The sequence below is a fragment of the Manacus candei genome, unplaced genomic scaffold, assembly GCF_025592945.1.
Source record: "Manacus candei isolate 608988 ecotype Guabito, Panama unplaced genomic scaffold, ASM2559294v1 h1tg000070l, whole genome shotgun sequence".
NCBI classification, from domain to species: Eukaryota; Metazoa; Chordata; class Aves; order Passeriformes; family Pipridae; genus Manacus; species Manacus candei.
The window spans coordinates 131203-156129 of NW_026138118.1; the positions used below are offsets into that span (position 1 = coordinate 131203).

The window sequence follows — 24927 nt, forward strand, 5'->3', positions numbered from 1 at the left end:
AGCACCCCAGCCAGCAACACCCAGCCCTGCTGTCCCACAAAGCACAGAGGGAACCACAGAGGGTGTCCCACACCCTGGGACCAGATTCCCTCCCTCCACAGAGGGTGTCCCACATCCTAGGAGTAGGTTCCCTCCCTCCACAGAGAGTGTCCCATACCCTGGGACCAGATTCCCTCCCCTCACTGACTTTGTGCAGCCCTGAAGGAGTCATGTTATTACTGCTTTTGGTTTCCCATTTTGCACAGAGAAGTGATTCCTTACCTGCTGCTTTCCCCTTTTTCATCTCTTCCAGTCCCTCCACAGGCTTGGATCAGGGATTTTCCTCCAGCTTTGGCTCCAGGTGTCCCTCGTTGGTCTCCACCCCCAGAGTTAAGCCCTGTAAGAGAAGGCACAGATTGAGCCACCTCAAATCCCAGCATTGCTCCAGCCCCTGCCAGAATAAATCAGCTGCTCTGGCAGCCTCCACATCCCACCCACAGCTGTTTCCAGGCACAAGGTCACCCCACACCCCCCAAAAAGAGCTCAGGTGCTCAGTTACCTGGTGCCAACCACACCCCTGGCACGAGGATCTGCTCCAAACTCCAGACAAGGGCAAGAGCCCAGGAAGGGGAGCTCTGTGCTGGGTGGAAACCAAAACCTGTCAGTTCATTCCACAGGACAGCCAGTTTTCTTTTTGATGTCCCCCTCAAGTCAGGAGTAGGAAGATCCAGCCTGATTATCTGGTAGGAAGAATTAAGATTTCACTTACATCACTTCATTCACTGGTGATGGTGATTTAAGTGCAGTGAAAACAAGGGAAGGGCCTAAGATTTGGCTCCAGACCAAAGAGTTTGGGTTTTGCAGAAATATTTTAAGGTGGGAGTATCAAGGTGTCTGTGTCTACATCACCCTTGGACAGCCTGAGGCGAAAGGGATTCCGGATCCACCTGTGGAAACATCACCTATTACATCCCTTTGGACTTCACCAGGCATCAACTCCAGTTCTAGGCTGGATTCCTGGACATCTCCACTTCCACAGGGACCATCTCTTACCCCCAGCTTCCCACCTCTGCCTCCAGGGCACCCAGCAGCCCACTGACCACAGGAGTGACTTCCTGCAGAGCTGGGCTCAGGTTACAACCGTGCTCCAAGGGATCTGCAAGGCTGAAGTTTGTTAAGACCAAGTTAAATAAATTATTTATAATCTTTTACTTAAAAAGGCACTGTGAGGGTGGGGAGGCCCTGGCACAGGTTGCCCAGAGAAGCTGCCCCATCCCTGGAAGTGTCCAAGGCCAGGTTGGAGCAACCTGGGCTGGTGGAAGATGTCCCTGCCCATGGCAGGGGGTGGGATGGGATGAGCTTTAAGGTCCCTCCCAACCCAAACTATCCCAGTGTTCCATGAAGTGCCAGCCATGATCCCTGCAGCTTCCTTCCCCACCCAGAGTCACTCCACTCTGCTCCTCATTCCTAATTGCTCCAAAAGTAGCATTTTAAGCTATATAAATACGCATGTGATTAAGTGTTACCTCCAATTAAAGTATCAGCAGCTGAAGCTGCCTGGATGTTAAATGAAAAAAAAAAATTAACAAGAGGAACAAGTGACTTGTATCACACAGGGATATCTCAACTCCAATTAAGTACATGATATTTTTTTATACTGAGTAGCCTTTAATTAGCAAGACATCTCGCTTTTAGTGCATGGTAACAAAAAGGTAGATGTGAAAAAACAAACAAAACTAGAGTGTGGTATTAAAAAAACCCCAAAACTATACAAAAAGGAGCTGGAACTTCCCAGTCTCCCAGTCCAAGTGGTTTATTATCCCATAGCCAACAGGGACTAAAAATTTGTTCTAGTACTGGGAAAAATCTGATAAATATTAGAAACATGAGACCCATTTGCAAAGAACATATTTCTCTGATGGCAAGCAAAGCAAAGCCGATTGGATCCTTATCTGTGAAACCCAGAGACAGCACCTTATATTATTTAAATAAATTAGACAGATCAATGGCCTTCCACTGCTAAGGAAGGGAAAGGGACTGGGATCCAGGCCTCCCAAAGTCCCCCATTGTTACCCCAAAACAATCTCCCCATTCAGGTGCTGCCAAGGCTGAGCCTTGTCCAGAGGGTTTGGCAACAGATCTTGGACAGCTCTTGGGAAAGTTCAGAGCTGTTGTTTGGATTGTTTAAAGGTAAGTTTACACTTTTTTTTTTTTTTTTTTTTTTAAAACAGATCCTTTGAAAGGCAGAGAACTGTTCCTGTCTGCAGCACCATCCCCTCTCCAAGAGAAAACAGCTTTTCCCACTGGCAATTCCAAGCCACGGGGAACCAACACCGGGGGGGGGGGGGACACGGCCAAACTTGTGCCTTCAGGTTAAAATTAAAGATCATTCAACATCAGTGAGCTGCAATAAATTCATCAGGAGCCAGAGGGAAGGTATTTTACTGCAAGAACTTTATTGCACTACGTTCAAGTGCTGATCCAGGTGTTGTGCCTACGGGACACGGTCGCAGTGACATTCCCCCCGTTCTGGTGACAATCTGCACTTTTCACTATTTTTCCCTCAATTAAGGCTGCAGAGTCATAGCATATGATAATTAGTACATTATTAATCAAGAGTAAAACTAGGGGGAAGAATGCAAAGTTATACATAGAGCATGTAAAATTTGTTTTATTGGTTTTCTTTTTTTTTTTTTTCATAATGATGTGGGGTTTGGGTTTTTAATCCAGCTCAACACCTTCCCCTCCAATCTGACTTCCATCATTTGTCAAATCAGCTTTAACTAAACACCAGTATTTCCTTTGACTAAAAAAAAACATCACTTTTCACTTGCAGGAACAGTTAGAACATCAGGCTTGTGGTTTGTGAGGGGAAGGTAAAGGCCAGAATTAGGTAATTTCAGCACCATCTCCCTTCCACCCGGACTCAGACACCACCAGACACATCATTCCCAAGGACAGGCACCCACACCACAAACACTTCTGCATCTCCTTTATCTATTAAAAGAACTCAGCAACGTTCCATGTGGTACAGGGAGGAAGGAGCTCAAGTACAACACCACAGCTGGAGGCAGGGACACACGGGATTTTGGGGAGCACGGGGTCCTCCCCGTGGATCTCCCCCGAGGGGGCTGACAAGTACCTGGTTTGGTTTTTTTTTGCTTAAATTTATAAACCTCTCCCAGGAATAGAACTCTCAAAAATAAAGTCTGTTACCTGTGTTTTTGCACAGTTAAGCTGCAGACTAAAAGCAGGAGTCTGGAAGAGGGGGAAATCCTGGGCAGGCAGTTGCTGAGGTATCGGGAAGAGATGGGTACGAGGCCACACCTGCTGCAGGTACAGAGCAACACCTGCCCTTGGTGCTCCACAGCAAAGCATCCCAGGACCCTAAACCTGTATCCAAAGCCTTCCAGGGCTGGATATTACAGACAGAAGTCACTGTTGGGGCAGGGCACTACAGTAACACGTGTTTGGTAGAAGCAGCCTGGCCAAAACTGCTCCTTAGAGGCTCTAAAAATGCCTTGGGTTAATTCACTGGCAGCACCCACAAAAAGAAGGTGGTGCCAGTCCACCCTCCAAAAATCAGCATGTTTCTGCTCTGCCAGGGGTGAGCAATGACAGGCATGTTGGTGTGGAACCAGAGACTCTCCCTCCAAAAGAACCTAATAAAAAATAACAAGGCAATAAGTGGTTAAACTGAACTGAAATCCCCACCCCAGGCATTGACTCATCTTTACCTCACAGGGTACAAACCAGACCCTCCCCCAAATCCTGATTTCCTTTGCTCAGCCAAGGCAGAGAATCTGGACAGCAGCAAAAAAGCCTCTTCGTCTTCCTTATGACAGATAAATTAATTTTAAGTCCTTGTCTGAACTGCCCCTCGCTCACCCAGGACACTTTGGAACATCAGTCTTCTGCCAGGATAGACTTTTCTGTCCAGCAACAGAAAGATAATTAACATTTCAGCCAAATTCTTTGGAAAAAATCAGACTGACACACACACACAGAAAATCACACACACACACACAATCTCCCACCACTCAGAAAAGGACTTTAGCAGATTCCCCAAAGGTATCAGGCAGAGAGATTTCTGTTAAAGCCCTTCAGGTTTTTTTTTCCACACCTGAACTCCATGTAGACACAGGACACAGACATCACCCAATCTCTAGGATATGCCCAAACTGGGCTTAAGGCTGTCAGACTGTTCCCAGACAGCAACTAAGGCTCCTCCTCGTGTCTCTGCCAGGTCCCAGCAAGGTTAAAAAACAAAAGGCAACTCCATTTAAAAGAGTTTGAAAGAGGAATTCATGTCTCAGGCCCTGACTGGGGGGGTACTTCCATCAAATCAAGAAAATAGTTTCTGCACAAGCCAATGCTCTGCTGGTTTTCCTTAGACATAAAATTTACTTTATTTCTTTTCTTAAAAAGTTAAAAATACAGAAGGTTCAGAAAGTGATTTTCTCCTTGCAGATGTTCAGACTGCAGCTTGAGGAGAAAACAATCCTTCACTGAAATGTTTCTCTTAATTGGGGGGTGGGGGGTTTATTATTATTTTTTTTTTAATTTTTTTTTTTCAATCATCATCACCCTTAGGACAGAGGTTGAGGAGCACTGACTCCACCACTAATTTGATGACGTAGTTTGATTCCAGATTCACATTTCCAGGTGCCAAGAGTCCAGAAAAGAGCCATGTTAACTTCTGCCTTCGTTTGAGACCATGTTTTTATTGAACACAGCAGTGACCGTTGGCATCTTTGAAGCGTAATCTCATCTTAGGTCGGTATTTCTCAAGGTAAAGCAGCTGTTTGGAATTGAAAGCTCCCCTCCTTTTCCTAAAACAAAGAGAAGGAAGGCTCATATCAATGGAAAAAGCACTGCTTCAGTCACCTTATAAATCCTGAGGCCTCCTTTCAAAGCTTTTCTGTATCTGCAAAACAGCCTTTTGGCTTGGACTTGTGTCCATCCCCACTCTGAGGAAGGATAAACCAGGCCAGCACAAGCACTTTATCACCTGCCTGCCAATCTAAAAGAAAAATCTAGCCAATTCCAGCCTGTTTTCTGGGAGGGGGAGAGTTGATTTCCATCACCTGCAGTAGTTATGGAAGAGCATCAAGGTCACCCTCTCCTGCAGGTGCTGCTTATTAGCTAAGTGAGACCCTGACATTCAGATGTGAGGAGATAAGAGGTTCTCAGGAGAAAAAAAAAAAAAAAAAGCTTCTGGGTATCAAAGGCAGCGTACCCAGGAAGAGACAAAAGGAATTTAAAGAAGGAAAAATTCAGAAAAAGCTGTTGACAGCAATACAAAGATAACTGGAGACCCTGGGAAGCCATAAAAGGATAAATTGCTTTTTTGGCGAAGCTCATTCGACACAAATCTCACCTGCTGAGCTTCATTTCAAGAGCTGATGTTATCTCTGAACCAGAGCTCTGCAGCCTCATCCTTGCCCAGTTTTATTTTCCAGCCGTTTCTGGGAGGGTCACACTCACCCAGGACACCCCTGGCAGTGCTGCAGTTCACCCACCTGCTGGCCCATCCTCACCAAAATTTTATTTTTCAGTTTTTATTAACTAGAAGCAATTTTTAATGCCCCAGCCTGGACATTTTTTTACCTCCCCCCAAAAAAACCAGAATCTTTGGCTTAATATATAAACCCAGATTTTGAAAGGAGAGGGAGAGAGATCACCTGTTAATCCTCATCCTCAAAGAGAGAGAAGGGCACCAGGCTCAGCATTCACAGCTGTGTCCATTATACCATTATACATATATTTTTAGTATATATTATATAATAAAACCCAAGCAAGCTCTGCTGAAGGCTCAGGCTGGTCAAACACAGCAATGAAGTGAAAGATTTCTGGAGAATGGGGAAGTTTAACTTACTGCCTTATGAACTCAACTGCCTCCTCGTACTTCATTCCACATTCAATGAGAGCAAGTGCAACCAGAACAGGAGCCCTGAAGGAGAAATCAATATTTAAGGAAGATCTAGAGAAACAATATATTGAATCCTTCAAAATTCATCAAATTAATCTAGAAACCAAAGAGCTGAAGTATTTTCTCTTTAAGCATTACCTACAGAAAGACATTTGCTTGCTGGTACCTAATGTAAAATGCCTTTTTTAGGAGACAGCTCTGCTTTCAGCACACAGCAAAGGAAATAAAAATCAATAGCAGCTCCTTAGTGTTTAGGGTGTGAAACGATAATTCTCCATTTTTATGCTTTCTTATTTCACCATAACCTCATTTTCTACTCTGTAATACCTCCTGCATGCACTTGACACTGCAGATTTAGCTGTATGTGAGACAGATCTGTGAAGCACTCAACAGATGACTTTAGAGAGGGACAGAGAGAGAGATATTTATTTTTTTAAATGCCTTCTGTAAAGGAACTGGGCGTTCCAGGAGCAACAGCACTTTTTACCTTGGAATCCACATTTTAGAAGTCAAGTGTGAAGAACAAGCAGAAATCTCAAGTACACACTGACTTTCTCCTGGATTGATGTTCACCCCACTAAAATGCACAGTTCAAGAGGCACCTCCAGGAGCGGAGCAGGGGAGGATTAAACAGGTGCCAGCAACGGGACAATTTGTACTCGTGGCTAAACAACAACATAATTCAGGAGAAACAACTCCCACTGTCACCCTGCACCTGCATAAACACAATCACTCACTTTCCCAAGGAAACCATTTGGAACTTCAAAGGTCACTTTTTTGAACAGAACAAAACTCTTTCCCTACAGCTGAAGCTCAATTCCTCGCTGCAGGTAGGAGAGTTTGCTGGGTTTAAACATAAAACCTGGGCAGCTCTTGCCTTCCCCTCTTCTGCCTGAAGTGGAGGGAAAGGTCACTGTGGAAGGACCAGCTGAACTCATGATGTGTTTGTGCCACACACCAGATGAGAAGCTCCTGGTCCCCTTTGCCCTGCTCTTATGCAAGGACAGGAGAGCTGAAAAATCACTTGAGTTGCACGTGGCCACCTTCCTGGAGATGTTCCTCAGATAAAAATAGAGCAGAAATGGATAAACAAATGTTAATTGCCTTGGGGTTTTGGCTCTTGTCTCCTCCAATGTTAGCTGTTTCTCCCTCCAGCTCTTCATTTCCTCCCTTCTCTCTCCTTCTCTCGAGGTGGAAATTTAAGAACCTGCTGCACTCCAACCCTGGGCCTGCTTGATTTCTTTATCCTTTCTTGCCCACTCATTGATATCCTTAGATATTAACACTCCCATGGCTATTGCAAGAATACAAACAATTAAGTTCCATTTCCTCCTAGCCCATAGGAGGAACATAACATCCAGAGATTACATTTGGGAATATGAATATAACATTCAGCTCTCCTGAGCTTTTTTTTTTTCTTTTCTTTTATCTTGAAAGGTTCTTGAAGGTTCTTCCCAAAGTAGGAAGTTGTATTTTCAGTGGTGAGGAGAGAAACATCTGCAAGTGAGCAAGAAATACAAGGCTGACTTCTTGAAACTGAAGCCACTTGAGAGTAAGAAAGTAATTAAAGTAGGTCTTCCCAATGCCTTTTTTTTATTACCACATGCTTGGTAGTTTACCAGTTGAAAACAGAAGGAAATTAAAAAAAAAAAAAAAAAGCTTCAAAATGGTATTGTGTGTATATTGCCTGTGTCAAAAAGAACAAAAGAGCTTTTACTATTCTACAGAAAAACACAGACTTTTAAATTAATGTCTCTAACTCCTCGTGTCATTCATGATTGACAGAACTGTTCTGAACAAGCTCTCCAAGGCTTTTCCTCTCACCCTTGATCAGAGTTATGAAATCACTGAGGATTTTTTAAGCTGCAATAAGTCTCTCTCTCTTGCTCTAATGACACTAATTCGATGCTGTTGGTTCAAAGTGTTATTTAGGAGAAAACAGGAAAACTGGTATTTACTAAACACCTTCCGTGACCTACCTCCCAAATAAACCTCCAGGTGCAGACTATAAAACCCAGACAGCAGGATACTGACCTTCCCAACCCTGCCACACAGTGAACAGCCACGCAGCATCCAGGCTCCTCCCGAAATTTGGCTTTCAAGAGGTTTAGCCAGTCGTCAACTATCTGACCCGGGGGCGGTGCTCCATCGTCAAAGGGCCAGTCCTTTGAAGGGAAAAAATTCCATCAGCTCCAGGGATTGAAATGCACAACCAGCAGCAAGGCAACCACCACTGGGAGAAGAACAATTCAATAGGGAATGCATAACACACACACACACACACACAGAGCTGTACGGGTGTTCTGCTGGTTGCACACAAGTTCACCAGTCAATACCATAACGCAACATTAAATGTTTAACAACCATTTAATTGCACTTTTCAATAAAGCTCTTCACTGGCTCCTTTGCAGTATAGGGTTTTTAGAAAAATAGCTGCCTTTGAAATCCCATTTTATTAAAAATATGTAAAAATCAATAAGCATTTCAAATAAACACGTGAAGGATGAGAACTCTGTAGACTTTCTCCTGTGCTTGTGCCGACCTTTTAAAGCACTATTTGTAGCTTTGTGGAGGAGAAGCTGTTCCTAACAATTCATAACAGCTCTGATGGATCAGCTTCTCCAGCTGCCATGAATCCCAATCAGCAATTTAACAATCACCTGGGTGTTTTCAAGTCGAAAAAACCCCACATTCAGAAGCATAAAGGAGGTGATCAGACAGCAACAGAGTCACACTCAAGCAGCATTTCCATCTCTGCTCTTAAAGGGGGAGCCAGCATGGAACTTTCTAGGCCACATTTAATATCACCAATATGGCTGTAATTAAAAGGACATGGCAGGAACTTCCCATTTTCCTGAGGCCACAAAGCTCTCCTGGAAGTTGTGCCTCCACTTCAAGCCCAAGCACAACATCATGTGCTTCAGGACGTCCTGGGACACGGGGAGTGCTGGAGAAAGAGCACTCCTGGATGTCAGGGGAAAAAATAATACTGAGGAGTTATTTAGCACTTTTCTTTAGATGATTGTGATGTATTTTAGAAGAGGAACTCACAGCCAGAGTTCCACATTATCCAACAACCTCTCCAAATGGAAGGAAATTGCTTTGAAAGGAGCTCTCTCCCCTCATCAGCCAAAACCAAGCCTTTCATGTAGTGCCTTGAGAACAAGTTATGATGAAATAATATTTTCTGAAGTCCAAAAGCACCACGTAAGAACACTGAACAAGTACAACTAAAGGTAAAAAACCCACCAGACTCTTTTCATTTTGAAATGCACTTATTGCTACTCCAACACCTCCTGAATAGCAAACACAGCTCAGCCCAGCCCAAGAGCACCTTAGAAATGTGATGGCACTTAAAGTTGAAAGGTGGAAATAAAAAGAAGTGGAAAACCAAAAAGCTTTAAGTCACTGGGATAACTTTATATGTGGTTAATTCAGAAAGATACATCAAGTCTGAAGAGTGCAGAGAAATCCTTTTTTTAAAGTACCTGGAAAATCAAAAATATCTGGGACAACACAGCAAAATAAAAGGCTACAGAAATAAGATCACGAAGTAAAACTTGTTCTTTCTAATAAAAGGCTTTTATGAGATTTTCCACTCAATCACACAGTGCTGGCTGGATTATTTTAGGACTGTGTCACCCACTGTCCCAGGAAGAGAGGCACAGGCTGCCAAGAGATGAGGCAGGATGATGCTTCTGTAACTGCCTTGCAGAGAACAGGATTTCCACGTCAGTTCAGTGTTTAAATTTAATTTAAATTAAATCCTTTCCTTCACACCAAGTACAGGAGTTTAATCCATGGCTTTAGCTCACACATTAACCTTCACATCCACACAACTCCTGGGCTGGCCTGAATTAATCCCCACTGCCATTTCCCCACGGAGCATCACCTCTCAGGAATGGCACACGAGAGCAGCACTGATAAAACACTGCCTGGAATGAGCAATGAGAATAATTCTGGGACTGGAGGAGTCATTGCAGTGAAGTTTGCAGGGTTTTTTTTTTTTTTGTTTCCCCTGATTATGAGTTCTGCCAGCAGAATTCCTGTCAAGCAGGATAGAAAACCAATTGCTAAGCTCCACACAAAAACAGTCATTAATAACCAGGATGAGATTGCACAAAGAGAAAATGCAGCTCTTCTGTGCCACCCTGCAGCAGTGGGAAGGATGAGAGGCAGGAAAGGGTTTTATTCTTATTTCCCTTTCTCTGGAGCAGCCCTTGCTCCTCACAACAGCTCTGGGCCTGTCCTGGCTGCAGGGTTGGCAGCACAGAACTGAGATGGCTGAGAAACAGGGACAGAACTTTGAGGAGACACCTCACAACCCCTGAAAAAAAAAACAACCTTAAATTATGAATTCCCAGAACTGTGCCTGAAGCTGTGCAGGATGAGACCACAGCCACCAGTGTGGGACCTTCCACCCCACGATCCCATGGCAATGAATTCCCTTGCAGTGTTCAGGTGGTGGCTGTTCCAGGAGGCCTGGAGTGTAAAGAAAGCCTGACCCAATAAATCAAGGACTAAGAGAAGGAGAACAATGAAATGTCTCTTGGATCTTTAAGATGAACAAAGCCACCACGGCCTCCCCAGCTGCCAACCAGGGCAAAAAACACTTGCAGGAAAACTGGGAGGTTTTTCCTGATGTAACATTTCTGTTAGGAGACCTGACACATGAACACAACCAAGAGCTGCACAAGCCCACAGGAACTCAATCCATCCCCACCTGCTGCCTCCTGGATTTGATCTCTGTTGATAAACACGTGCATATGCAGTAGTACTACTTCAACCAGGGAACATCTCATTCCCTACTTTCTCACTGTGCCATCTGCCAAAGAGCTCTGGAGCTGCCACATTCTCCCCATCTTGCAGTACATGATCCAGGCTTGCTGAACTGCCCCCCCTTTTCAGGGGTTTCACTAAGCTTTTGACCTCAGCAGTGTTAAAACAGACACTAATCTCTCCCAGGCTGTGTTTTTAATCTTAATGTTATTTTTGCAAGCGAATATTGGCTTTAAATAGCGACGTGTTATTTTCTCAGCCAGAGGTAATTCAATCCCATTTCTGCACAGCGACAGGACCACGCTCTGAAAAAGCAGGAATTCGTGGGGAGGAAAAGCTCTGTGGGAGGTGGCCGTGTCAGGGAGTCGTTAAGCTTATCTCAAATAGCCAAACACTGCAGCAATAGAGTAAATTACCAAGACAACCTCCTGACTGGGGCCATCAGGATCAGCGATGACATTAGCACGAACCTGCCCTGTCACCTCCCGCTTTCTGTCACCCTTAGCAGATGCCTGGTGGATTTATCTCTCTCCTGGAGCAGTGGAACACTGAGCACTGCTATCGTTTGGCTTTGTTGGGGCTGAGGCAAACGTGTTCAGACACGAGATTCTCACGTGTGCTGCTCAAAGGGAAAGGCTCCACAACAGAGCAGGGCTGGAGGAAACACCATTTCCAGTTTTTTAGCGAAGCTTCCTCAAAAAACCGCTTTCAGTTCCAGCAGCGAGGTTTTAAGATTTCTTGAGAACCAAAATCCCCCAAGAATTTCGGAAGAGCACAGAGCTCTGGCTCCTGCAGCTGCCCCAGGGCCTGGCCATGGCATGGAGAAGGTGGGAATTCCCTGCCCAGCTGCCCAGGGCAGGGCTGGACCTCTGCAACGCTGCCCTACAGCTTCTGGGACGAACTCAGCTCTCCCCTCTGGCACAGGAACACTCTGCTAAGCCCCAGCTTAAATCAGGGCTTGGAGGGATTCTCCACCACAAGTTTAATCCTTCCAGCCTCTGGCAACCTGAGGAGTGTCACAGCTGGAGGTTTCAGAGCACTGAAAACACTGGGATGTCCAAGTCTAAGCCAGCTTGGAGGGAGCAAAAATGCTATTCCAGAGCACAGCCCTGCAGTGACTGATTTTTCCAACAACACTGAGGCCCACGTGGCTGCCTGGAACTGGAGTAAATGCTGACTAGGGCTGGGAGCCAAGAAACCTGACTGACCTGGACGTGGAGTTTTCACAGATATGCCAGGATATAAGTTTTTCTGCTCATGGAAAAGTGCAGTTTTCCTCTGTCAGAGCCATAAAAAGCAGGAGGCAATGGCAAGTTGACTACCTGCACCACGAAGATGCAATTTCTGCCCTCACAACAGACTATTACTCACTCCAGTAAAACAAACTGATTGTATCAGACACACTCTAATAATTCAGAAGTATTGCCTGGAAAAACACCGCCTGCAAGCTCAGAATGAGCACACACCTCTTAAAAAAACCTCCCCTGAAACACCAGGCAGCAGTCAGACACCATTGCACAACTGTCAGCTGTGAGTAAGCAGGGAAGGAATTCCACCTGCTCAACTGGGAAGCCACCAGCAGCCTGGCTCCCTTCAGAGGTGAGGAGAGCACATTTAGATGGGATATTGGAAAGAAATTCCTCCCCGGGAGGGTGGGCAGGCCCTGGCACAGGTTGCCCAGAGGAGCTGTGGCTGCCCCATCCCTGGAAGTGTCCAAGGCCGGGTTGGAGAAACCTGGGATAGTGGAAGGTGTTCCTGCCCATGGCAGTTGGAATTAAATTATATTTAAGGTCCCTTCCAATCCAATCCCTCCCATGATTCTATGGCTCTATCCAGCCAGCCCACAGAGTTCTGTATCAACTTATCAACTACAGGCTCAAAAAGTGGCACTTTTTGTAAGAGCAAGAAAAGGGAGTTTTATCTGAGTCCTGAGCCAAGAACTGCTGTATCCAGATAAGGACCAAACCAAATTGCATCCACCACAAAGGCTGGATTAGTATCAAACTATTCACAAAAAGGCAAATCAAAATATCTCAAAACAAACCCAGAAAGGGACATTTCTACCCCAGCTAAAGACAACAGTGATGAACCACCAAACACCTTTCAGAAAACACAGCGAGTTTCTCCAAACCACCTTTAACTGATGTAGGGGATCACATTAGTTTTGGCCACAAGCATGCAGGAGATTTCCCCACCACTTCTAAACATGTAAATGCACATTTTTTTTTTTAGACAGTTTTAAAGGCAACTCACTAGAACCCGGACTCCTTCCTTTTCAATAGGAGCTTGATCATAGGTGGCATCACAGACTCGCACCAGGGTTGTCACTCCATACTTCTTCAGCTCCTTTAAGAGAAAGGGAAACATGTGAACAAGGACAGGGTGATGAATTAAAAGGCTTCCTCCTCAGGTACAAAACAGAACATTTTACACACAGTCCTCCCCCAGGAAGGGGCAAGGGACAGGTTATGAGTGACAGGAAAAATGAGAAACACCTCTGAGCTCCTCCCCTCTGGGGAAATGGCAAGGTGGAAAAAAACCTGCACATGGAAGAGCAAAATTAAAATAGCTGCTTATATTCTCCAAGCAGCTTCTTCTTCTCTTTAAATAGAAGTCAGGGACTGTTTGCTCCAGCCAGTGTTGACATTTGGAGGCAGGGAGGAACAGAACACACACCCCACCATATTCCAGCTTCCTGGTAATGCACTATAAGTAGCACTTTGTGCCAGATAAATAATCAGAAGATCAAACAAAAGCTGTTCCAGTTCACTTTGAAGGTTCACACAACGAGCAGAATTTCCCCTCGTGTTTGGACTGAATCACTGTTACATCTTATAATTAGCAATAATATCCATTCCAGAGTCAAGACCCCTGAAAAAGGAAGACAAGCCACAATAATGGGGAGGGGAAAAAAATAAAGACCAAAAAAATGTGGCTTTCAGAGAAAATTAACCAGTGGTATCTGAGCAGATCCATGGTGAAGAGCACGCTGTGAGTGATGGAAGCCTGTGAGACATCAGCAGGAGATGACAGGATCTCTCTGGAATGAAAAAAAACCTGCACACAGCAGACAGAAGTCCTCTTGATATAGGACAGAAGGGCACAAAGATACAGCAGGTTTGGAGCAGAGCAGAATGTGAAATCTACTGTGCTACTACTTCTCAGATGATGCCATCTGCTACTTGTTCAGGAAAGTGAATCCTGCCATATTTAAGATCCCAATGTGTCAGTAACAGTGAGACCCAGCACCCACTGTGCCTGACTCTTCCCACAGCTCAACCCAGGCTGGAGCCAAATTCATGGATAAATCACAGCCCCTGAAATCCCTGACAATTCTGGGACAGGCAGGGCAGCTGGAACATCAGTTTAAGGACTGCACTTGGTCCTCTAAGGGAGAAGAAAGCTCAGAAAGCAGTTCCAGCTCTGTTAACAACGTCCTCAAAGGCAGCAGGTGAGCAACAGGTCGATGGATCAGCACTGAATTATTTAATGAATCATGAGAGTTAGTACTGCAGGACATGCAGTGCTGCAGATACCAGCACAAGAACAGAATCCCAGACTGGTTTGGGTTGGAAGGGACCTTAAAGCTCATCTCATTCCCTTCCACTATCCCAGGTTGCTCCAACCTGGCTTGGACAATTCCAGAGATCCAGGGGCAGCCACAGCTTCTCTGGGCACCCTGTGCCATCCCCCAGAGGAATGAATTTCCTGTGTATCTAACCTGAATTTCCCCTCTTTCAGTCTGAACCCTTTCTCCTTGTCCAAGGAGTGACATCCTTGATGACAGGGAGGGGGGGTGTTTATTCCAAAATGGAAGCTCACCCAGCCTCTTGGAATTAAAGAAATGCAGGAGTTCAGAAAAAGTCATCAGTGGATTCTCTTCTTGCACTGTCAGGAGAATGTGAACAACATATTAAAGATAAAAAAACCTTGAGTTTCAAGTAACCTACAGCCCAAGCATTGAGCAGGAGGTGTGAGGAATGACAGTTCAGCACCTGGAGAGGAATTATGAGCACGTGAGGAGAGAAGGGACACTTTTATTTTGACTCCTTACCTCAATGAACCTGCTGAGGGTTGCATTGGTTGGGTTGTGAGTGATCAGGAAACGCATATTCTCATAAGTGATTTCCACGGGGGCTGGACGGTTCATAATGGCAAATAAAATGTGTAAGGGGCCAAAAAAAAAAACAAAACCAACAACAAAACCAAACAAACAAAAAAAAAGGAAATAAAATAAAATTAAAAAAAAAAAATCAATAACTTTGGAAAGGTTTCACAGCAGAAAACATCAAAAAGACCGCTAATATGCCTGGGATTGATCAGAGCTTGCTTTGACGTGTTTGTTCCTTATGGATGTCACTTCTAGAAAAGCAGGTTTGCTTCAGGATCCACTTGAACTCAACTTGGGCCTCAACTGCTGCGGGTGGTTTCCTCCAGACTCCACAAATTCCCACTACGTGCAACACTGGGCAGCCTGTTCTACATTTAGGCACTGGTGAGGCAAAAAGGTGAGGGCAGGTTTTCTCTCCACTTTGTTTTCCTGACGCTTCGCTTGGCCAGAGTCACTGCGAGGGATCCGCTTCCAGGGGGCAGGAGAAATCCCATATATTTGAGTGTGGCCGCTGGGTCCGGGGGCTCCGAGGCGAAGGAATTATGGCACGTGGGACCCCCCCCTGCCCTGAGCTCACTTGTGAGCCAGGAGGCTGTGCTGGGCCTGGCAGAATTCTGCCCTGGCGCTCAGAATCGCCATAAATGTGGGACGTCTCCTCCGACGGGACACCTGGAGACAGGGAAAAACAGCAGGGAAAAAAAAAAAAAAGAGCTGTTGGGGCCTTCTATTTCCAGCCAGTTAAACACCAGGGAAGAAGCATTCGGGAAAACAAACGAGCACAAGTCAACCTTCAGCGGGCTCCTGAGAGCTGCGAGCCCAAATATTCGGGATGTCGTTGGAACTGCTGTTCCTGGGATGGAGAACAAGGAAACCTTTCTGTGTCCCCTCCTTTGTACAGTCCTACCTGCTTGGCTTCAGCCCAAAGTGCTGGTGTGGCTTTATTTTCTGAACTAAATCAGCAGGACGAGCAGAAATAAGGGTATAATAAATAAGATATTAAGAGTATAATCAATTCTTCCTGCATTCGAGCTTCTGCTGGCAGATAAATTTCACCAACGCTCCCAAACTCCCAACAGTGGTAAGGAAACATCCTCCAGAAATCAGTCAAAATAATGACCAAATGGCCATTTAGCAGTAATAACTTTTAGTTATTCCCAATTATTTTAGTTATAACTATAATAACTTTGAGTTATTCCCAGCCTTATCTCTGTTTACAGAGCAGGGCATTAGGAGACACAACAGCTTCCAGTCCAGCACACGGGATTTGAAATACAGATGTTTCAGCCATGGCAATAAAAGATGGACCAGTGTCATTTCAACCATGGAATTTAGGGGGATGAAAATGGAGTTATCCCAAAGCAGCTCGACTCATTTCAGGCTGAAATACTAAATAAGTAACGTGGCTTTTCACTGCATTTAAAAATAAGCCAGAGAATCACTGCTGACACTTCTTTTTTAAGGGAAGAGGTTTAAATCAGTTGAATAAAATCCAAACTTGCAGCCAGAAGTCACAAAACCTTCAGCTTGAGTGGAAAGGTCAACGGGGCACATTGGAGTGGGGACAATTAGGGAAAAACACACACACATGGAGTTCACACCCCAAAATTCTGGAGTGCTCAGGGTTTTAATGAGACCCTCACTTTAAAACAGGCAAATTAAGTGCTACGAAATTACCTTTCTCGCTGACATGAAGTCAAAAATCACCCAAAGAACAGCAATTATTTCCTTAAAGTACAGCCTTCAGTGCCAAAAAATATATTAATTAGGTTGCCAGAGGCAAGAACAAAGATGTTTTCAATCACCTCCCCCAACCTTAACGCAGCTCTTGCTCTGAGTGACCGAAATACAAATTTCAAAAATGAATCCTGGAATATTTTATCAGTGTAATGCCTACAGGATTAAGTCTCACCCCAGATGGAAGAGTCCCATCTAAACACATCAGACTCAAGTCCTCCCACTTGCCAATTCTTGCACATTTGTCACAAGCCCCTCATTTACATCCCAGAATCTCAGAGGGTTTGTTGGAGCCACGATGGACCAGGAACAGCCACAGCAGCCACTTGTGTCCAAAACCTGATGCAAGAAAGTCTTTTTTTTTTTTTCCCAGGCAAATATTGCCCTTTTTTCCCTCCATTTGAACAGACACTCCAGCCATGTCCAGATCTGCAGAGTTAGGTTACAGAACAGCTTCAAAACTAGTTTTCTGAGGACCTAAAAAGGTCATCTAAATGAGAACTGTGGTCAACATCTTGGCATAGGAGATCAAAACACGGATCCAGAGGCTTCCAGCATTCCCAAGCACATTGTGCTGAGGGGAGGAGCTGTTAAGTCACATTTAAACAAATCCTTTAAACGTTTTTCTTCTCAGCACCAAGACTTTGGTTGGAGGAGCCTCATCCAGTGCTGCTGGGGAGTTGTATCAGGTCATTTTGGATACACCTCCCCTCCCTCCAGCAAACCAAAGAGGGAATTTCAACCCAGTTGTTTCAAAAGCCTGTAGAACAAACAATTTACCAAGTCATTAAGAAAGGACATGATCCATAAGGAAAGGATGGAAGTCAGCCATTCCAGTTCTCCTCTTGGATCTGCAGCTGCTTGTGGTGACCTTGGCCAAGCTCAGCTCCTCTGCAGAGCAGGGATGACACCATCCTACCTTCCCCAAAGGAATATTCCTGAAGTATTTAATTAGCTAATAGCTGAGGAGTGATTAAAAATGTAAAGCACCGTATTTAAGGCTGAAAAACTACTTCCAGAAGGATAAGAAGTTTATGTAGCACACAGTTTTACAGGTTTGGTTACTGACATAGATCCCTTCCTTCCTCCCATAATTTCCAGCTGCTAAGGTTTAAAATGAAAAACCAGGCTCCTAATTAATTAAATTAAAACTCCATTGTCTACAACTTCTGATCTCCCCACGTAAATAAGTTTAAAATTTCTCCCTCCCTGTGTTATCAAAGAAATTTGCACTTCACAACCCCAGGAGTGACAATAAACTGTAACCAGGCCTGTGGACAGCAGAAAACAAGGAATAATTTTTTTTTCCAGCCAATTAACCTCCAACTTTTTATACTCAGAAAGTGAGATAGCACATGGAGAGCAACCAAAAAATTACACCGTGTTTTATGGGGCTGGCCTGGCAAGGGAGGAGGAATACCCAACACTCCACAGCAACTGCTCCATCAGGAGCCAGGGGAGGAGGGAAAGCAGAGACAGCCAAGCCATAAACATCCATGGAGCTGAAAAGAACTGGATATGCCTGGGAGTGAGCCCCTGATGGTGCTGGTTATCAGGGAGCAGTCATCAGTCAAGATCCTTATCTGGCCAGCCAGGTGGAGGGAGCTGGGACAGCCTGTGCAGCCACTGATGGATTAACTGCAGGGATTAATTGGAGTTATAACTGAAGACACACAGAGATCCTGCAGGCCCTGAGCTCCCCTCACACCACACAGCCAGAGGGAGCCTGAGACAGGGCCATTTTCAGGAGAATGTCCTTCAAAATCCCAAGAAGATGCTGAAAGCACAAGCGAGGGGCAAGTCCTGTTAACCAGCATAAATAAATCGGGGTAGTAACTAATTAAAGAGAGAGCAGTGACACGAGTCCCTGACTTGACAGGAGCTCCACTTGAGATTGCTCTGAGCAAAAAGCCAACACCTCCTCATCTCCAGTGGCTGTTCTGCATTGACTCCTAAATTAGAGACTCCACTCTCTGCTCTGTGCTGAGCCTACAGGAGCCTGGGGTCTGATGGAAAACAAGGAATGACATCGTGAGGAATTCCCAGTTCCACCAACTCCCTCAAAACACAGCGGAGAGAAGAGACAGCTCGGAACAGCTGCAGCTTCCAGGGATTGCAAAACACGGATACCCCTGGAAAGGTCACTGGGATCCCCTTTCAAAATAGCCCAGTGCACAGGATGCACAGCAGAGCCTGCTAATTTGTCACTCAGAGCTAAAGGAATACTTTGGTGTTTCGAAGGCCAGGATTTTTCAAACCATCTCAAGTAATTCTGTTCCTGTAAGTGAGATTCCACATTCAGTGTTATCAAAGTCAGGTCATGAGCTGCTGAATTTTCCTCTTCTCCCTCTTCTGTAAAACCTCATTCTTGTGTCCTGCATTTACACACGTGGAATCAGCAGCTGGATCCCACAAAAACTGCCATCCTGACACCACTGCAGCCCAGCCAGGCTTTTCCTGACCCTCTGCCCACACCAGGTTCCATTTCCCCTTCCTGCACTGCCCTACAAGTGACCCACACTCCATCCCTACACTGCCAAAACGTCCCATTCCACCTGGAGCACGAGGTGCTTTTCAAGTCAAAGAGTTCAGAGACCTCCAAAACGAGCCCCTAAAACAGTGGAAACACAAATTACAAAGAAGCAAAAGAACCACCTTTTCTAGCAAGAACCATCTTTTCTAAAACATCCTCTCCCAGCACACAGAGAAAGGAACCTCTGGAATGAACATTCTTGGATGAGATCCTTGGACACTCTCTGAAGAAGCTTGCTCAGAGTGACACGTGCCTGGAGAGGGGTGAGGTCAAAAAATTTCACTGTTCCACCCTGTTCCACCCCCGGAGCTGCCTCCCAGCTCCCTCCCAGCTCCCTCCCTGCCTGCTGACAAGTCCTGGGGGTGACTCACTCGTTTCCTTTCACACTAACCTCTGTAAAACCCACGGCAGCAGAGACGGATCTGCCCCAGCAAGAATAAAAAAAAACCAAACCAACAAAACCCATCCAGATGAAAGAAGTCTCGACTTTAGAAGTGCCACGTCAGGAAATGGTGAGGATTGTCAAGGGCTCAGGGTGAGAACAGGCCTGCAGCAAAGCCCAGGGCTGAGAGAATGCTGGCAAGGTTCAGCTGCCATCCCTAAACGTGGGTGAGGTCAGAGCTCTATATCCAGGCATGGATGGAGAGATCATCACCCTGGAGACTGTGGGAAGTGACTGGGCACTGCCTTAGGCCTTCCAGAAAGGACTGATAGCCTCTGTGTTTTATGCTCCACAGCCTCTCCTTCCTGTGAAACAGAACATGTTTCGTCCTTAAAATGCTGTTCTGACACAGGGGTTTTTTTTGAACACCTTCCTCCACCCACCACTTAAGTTTTTAAAAATCCTTCAGAGGGCATATTTGAATGTTATTTGCATACCATGCCCAAAAAGTTTAAAGTTTTCCTAAAAGTGTTTGAAGTCAAAGTTACTAAAATTGTTTGAAGTCGAAACCAAAAGGCCCCTGCTACGAAAAAAGAAATTTAAGCTACTGTCCTGTTTAAGTCACAGAATTATATTTAAGTAAAATCAAAAATTACTTCAGACAACACTTCATGAATACGTGACACTAATAACTCATTCCTAAAAACGGGAATGCTGAGTTGTCTAAGCTGGATCAACTGCTGGTCTTTGAAAACACAGTCCTGCCTGATCACCAGCAACTAAACATTCTCACACTTTCAGATGAAATATCAAAAACACCACCAAAACCCCATTAACAAGTCAAGCAGGACTTAAAAGCAATTTCAAGTCACACAGAAAGACAGAAGCTGCAGAGTTGAATTACTTGCATCTTACTCATCTCACTTATTTGAATGTGCCATCAACCTCCGCTGGAAAAATGCCGTAGTGGGGAGCTGGCTCCTCTCCCCTGCTCCCGAGGCAGTTAAAGGCAGGCTGACAACTGAGACTGGAGCTGACTGATAGATCTCACTGCATGTCCACAAAGTCCCAATTGTTCCAGCCCACAGGCCATTCTCTGGGGCAGGGCTCGATTTTCAGGGGGAGAGAACTGGGCTTTTCAGCGCGGAACGCAGAGAAACGAGGGGCAACAAAATGACACTGCCCTGAGTGCAGCCAGAAACCTTGAGTCCCCAGGTGCTACAACTGAGAAAGGATCAAGGGGTTTAAGACTCATTTATCCCCTGGCAATCAGCAAAAGGAGCCGTGAGATGATACCAAAATAAACAGGTGTTTTATAGCCCTGTGATACACGTCGGCCTGAAGAGGTGCCAGCCCAGGGAGCTCTGCAGCTCACCTGCACCAAAAACTGCAATTCCAGCCCAAACCCTCGAGCCATCAGGGCTGTTCTCCAATGTTTACACAGAGCTGTTTTAAACCTCCAGCTGTCCAACTAATCCAAAGATACCAAACAACACCGGGCTCCTCTCTGCTGGTGCGGGAACAGCACATCACTGACAACGTGTTTCCCCTCCAGAAATATTGTCAAAATACACAACCTACAATAAACCATTTCGAATCACAGAATCCCACAGTGGTTTGGGTTGGAAAAGCTCATCCAGTTCCATCCCCTGCCATGGGCAGGGACACCTTCCACTATCCCAGGCTGCTCCAGCCTGGCCTTGGACAGGGGCAGCCACAGCTTCTCTGGGCAACCTGTGCCAGGGCCTGCCCACCCTCACAGGGAGGAATTCCTTCCCAATATCCCATCTAACCCTGCCCTCTGGCAGTGGGAAACCATTCCCTGTGTCCAGTCACTCCATGCTTTTGTAAAAAGCCCCTTGCTGGCCCTACACCATCTCAAGGCCTCCCTTTGCAGGTGTGGATCATTCTCCTGAAAGCGAGCAGCCTTTCCACGAGCCATGAATCACCCGGCTCTCCCTCCCAGGCCTCACCACAGGTGACTGACACGGCATTCCAGGGGGGCAAAGTCCAGGCAGGAGCCAGGGAAGCCCTGTGAGCACAGCTCAGCTCTGCCCCGAGACAGGAAAACGTTCTGTGTGGAAGAGAGGGGTGGGTACCTGCAGGGAATCAAACCTGAAGTGAATCCCTGAAGTTTGTGAGAGATGTACATAAAAACATCACAACTAGACCCTGTGTGAGACCCCCATTCCTGGCTGTGCATCCCCACTCCTACCTTAACTCCGACTGATCTTTCCTCTCCAGCAGCTGATTAAATCCAAGTATTTCTACACGTTGAGTCATAAGGAGATAGAGTTTTCTGGCTGCTGCTACTGGTGGGTTTCTCTTTTTTTCTCTCCTTTAAGTACTAACTGCAGTTCTGAGTCAGACCCTGCCTGGTTCGTTCGGGGAGTTTCGAGGCGAGTTTCCATTTATACAGGAGCCTTTAAAAGCCAACTTTGTGCCTTCCTCCTCCTCCTCCTCGCCCCGAAACCAGCGAGCTCAGGCTGCCCCGAGAGAGAACACAGGTCGTGACTAATCACACCCAGGAACCACCAGGAGCGAGGCCACTTCCACCCCCATCCCTGCCCCAAACCCCTCCCTGCCCACGGCCTCACCTGTGCTCCAAAGCCCAAACCTCAGCTCTCGGTGTCAGGGCTCCTCGCCCACCACAGCACGCCCCGGGCTGACATTCCCAATAAATCCACCCCTCCCTGACTCAGCCCTTCCTGCAGGTCACTCTCAGAGCACCCTCGGCCGCACCAGGACTTTCTCCAGGCGTTGCCTGTGCCAGAATTCATCGGCTCCCCCCCTCTTCCAGCCCCAAATCCCACAGGGCAGCCCTTTATCCTGACAAACCGGCCCGGGCGTTCGCAGCCCTGCCCCCACTCAAACCCCAGGAAAACCACCACATCCTGGACACCCTTCCTTTCCCGCCCCACATGGCCCCCCCCAGCCTGAGAAATATCCCCCCCCACTAATTTCTCCCAGCTCTTCCCCCTCCGTTTTCTCACCACAGGAAAAAAAAACTCCTCGTTTTACAGACCATCTCCAGGTTTTACACAAGGCGAGATCCTCTTCCTCCCCCCCCCCCCCTCAAAAAAACCAAACAACCCACCGGCTTTCCTCAGAGTCTTCCCCCGTCCACACAAAACACCCCCTTCCCTCAAACACACCCCTCCAACCCCCCCACCTTCACAAACACCGACCCCTCTGCAGTCTCCTTGTCCTCCCACTGCTCCAATCCCACAGGAAATGCCCTCCCATCCGGAACACCCTAAACCATCCCCTTGGGGTTCTCTCGTCCCAGCTGAGGGGGGACCCACACAAACCCCACAGGTGAGTCGGGACCCTCCAAACCAGCCCTGCAGGTAGAAGGGACACCCCAACCCTGCAGGTTAAGGGCTGCAGTCCCAAGCCAGACTTGGGGGGTCCCCACAGCCACAGGGGACCCCCAGACCAGCCCCGAATCAGAGGAGGGTCCCCCACGGACAACGAAAAGCCCCTAAAGCTCCTCCTCATAGGTAGGGAGCCCCCCGAGGCCGAAGATCCCCCAAACAAGCCCCACAGGCCTGGAATTTCCTCCAGGGCAGGAAGGACTCCCCAAAACAGCCCTTCGGCCCAAACAGGACCTCGTGGACCCCCAAGGCCCCCAAACCAGAGAGAGCCTCGTGGACCCCCAAGAACCCCCCCAAAACAGCCGAAGAGAACCTCGTGGACTCCCCAAACCCACCCAAAACAGCCCTTCAGCCCCGACACGGCCTCGTGGACCCCCAAGGCCCCCCCAAATCAGCCCCTCAGCCCAGAGACTTGTGGACCTCCGAGACCCCCCAACCCCTCCCGCAAACAGACCCCAGAGCACAAAACAACCCCCCTAACCACCCACAGCGGCCTAAGGGAGGCCCTCCCAGAGCAGGGACTCCCCTCAAAACCTCCCGAGCAACCGCCCCCCCCACCCCTCCGCTTTCCCCCGGCTCGCGGGGCGGCGGCTCCCCCCTCTTTCCCTCCTTAACTTCCTTCCTCCTCCCGTCCCCGGTCGCCCCCTCACCCTGGGCATTGAGCGGGCCGGGGGCCGGGCGGGGTGTGCCGGGGCCGGGGTCGGGGCTGGGGCAGCGCTGGGCCCGGTCCGGCCGGAGACACCGAGAGCCCGCGCGCCGCCACACGGCTCCGAGCGCACAGGCCGCGCCCCCCCCCCGCCGCCCGCGCCCCCGTGGTACGGCCCGCCCCTTCCCCCCCCCGGCGGGCCCGGCCAGTGGTACCGTCCGCCCCGGGGGCAGCGCGATGGGCGCGACCACTCCCGGCGTCGTTGGGGGGGGGGAAAGGATGCGGAGGTGGAGGAGGAAGGGTTGCGTGGAGACCTCGCAGGATCTGAAGGGGCCTCCAGGGAAGCCAGAGGGGCACTCTCTTCGGAAATTGGAGTGACAGGGACAAGGAGCAATGGGTACAAATAGATGGGAAGGTCAAGATTGATATTAACAAGACACTGCTACCTGTGAGGGTGGTGAGGCACTGGTTGCTCAGCGAGACTGTGGATGCCCCAGCCCTGACAGTGTTAAAACCCTTCAGCGACCTACTCTAGTGTGAGGTATCCCTGCTCTCCTGTAACATCCCCCTCTTCCGTTATAGCCCGTGGTACAGCCCGCTTCACACCCCCACACACCCACCCATCTCGGGTGTTGGTACGGCCCGGGGGCGGCTCGCCCTGCCCTGAGCGGGCACCGAGCGTCCCCAGCCCTGCCTTGGTACGGCCCGGCGCCCCCCCGCCGCTGCCCGCACTTGGACTGGCCCTGCGGCCGCACGTGCACGCGGAGCTTTCCACGCCAGCAGCTCCCCCCCCCCCGCATGGCGGCAGTGGTACAGCCCGCCCGGGGCTTCCCACGGGTTCCGCTTCCCTGAGACCGGGACCTGGATCTGGGCCGGGAGCTCCCACACGGGCACTAGCACGGCCTGTCCCTCAGGGCTACGACGGCAGCAAAGACAGGCTAATCTCCCACGCACACCCCGCCAAGACCTGCCCCTTAGAGCAGCCCTGTGGCCCGGGCAGGCCGCGCTCCCAGCTCCCCATGACCCTCCTGGACCCCGACCCGACCCCCCCCTCCTTTAGAGCCCCTCATCGCCGCCGCATGGCGGGGACGCCGAGTGCGCACGCGCAGCACCCGCGAGGCGCGGCGCTCTGCGCAGGCGCAATGAGTCCGCCGATGCACATTTTCGCAGCGGGCCGAGACTAATGTCGCGCCGGGGGGGGGGGGGCTTGTTGTAATTGCGCATGCGCACGAGGAGGAAACACCGCGGGTTCGAGTCCCGCCGCCGGTCCCAACCCTGTCATCGCCCCCCTCACAATTTTTATGGCATCGGTGAGGCTTCACCTCGATGAGGCTCCTGGACAGCCGGATTTGGTTAGTCTGGAGAAGAGGAGACTCAAAGGGGGACTCAACACTCTCTACAACTCCCTGAAAGGAGGGTGCAGTGAGGTGGGGGCCAGTCTCTTCTACCACCGT

The 24927-nt window shown here is 48.0% G+C and overlaps 1 protein-coding gene and 1 long non-coding RNA gene across 4 annotated transcripts in view; both read right to left on the minus strand.

The window, feature by feature from the left end:
* Positions 1-1329, minus strand: part of LOC127479900 (uncharacterized) — a 28187-nt gene extending 26858 nt beyond the window's left edge. Inside the window, exons 1-2 of the long non-coding RNA XR_007907707.1 lie at positions 539-1329; positions 262-376 (exon numbers count right to left, since the gene is read on the minus strand). This is a non-coding gene — a long non-coding RNA (uncharacterized LOC127479900). The remainder of the gene's footprint in view (positions 1-261; positions 377-538) is intronic.
* Positions 1330-2634: 1305 nt separating this feature from the next.
* On the minus strand, positions 2635-23640 carry PTP4A2 (protein tyrosine phosphatase 4A2). 3 transcript variants are annotated; one of them, XM_051807411.1, is made up of 6 exons: positions 23478-23640; positions 14745-15470; positions 12944-13036; positions 7946-8076; positions 5858-5932; positions 2635-4811 (listed from the first exon to the last, which is right to left on the minus strand). In XM_051807411.1, exons 2-6 carry the CDS (start codon positions 14838-14840, stop codon positions 4703-4705), a joined length of 504 nt encoding a protein of 167 aa, XP_051663371.1. In that variant the 5' UTR covers positions 14841-15470; positions 23478-23640; the 3' UTR covers positions 2635-4702. The 3 variants fall into 3 exon arrangements, with proteins under 3 accessions (XP_051663371.1, XP_051663372.1, XP_051663373.1); XM_051807412.1 differs by lacking the exon at positions 23478-23640 and adding an exon at positions 21666-21867; XM_051807413.1 differs by lacking the exon at positions 14745-15470 and having other exon boundaries at positions 23478-23603.
* Between the last annotated feature and the right edge of the window lie 1287 nt (positions 23641-24927).

Excerpts from the sequence above, each read along its gene's own strand:
- PTP4A2 (XM_051807411.1), bottom strand. The coding sequence starts at position 14,840 with ATGAACCGTCCAGCCCCCGTGGAAATCACTTATGAGAATATGCGTTTC. Across the intron at positions 13,037-14,744 it reads CCCTCAGCAGGTTCATTGAG|GAGCTGAAGAAGTATGGAGT; the intron begins GTAAGGAGTCAA and ends TTTCTCTTAAAG. Across the intron at positions 8,077-12,943 it reads AGGAAGGAGTCCGGGTTCTA|GACTGGCCCTTTGACGATGG; the intron begins GTGAGTTGCCTT and ends TTCCCTTCAAAG.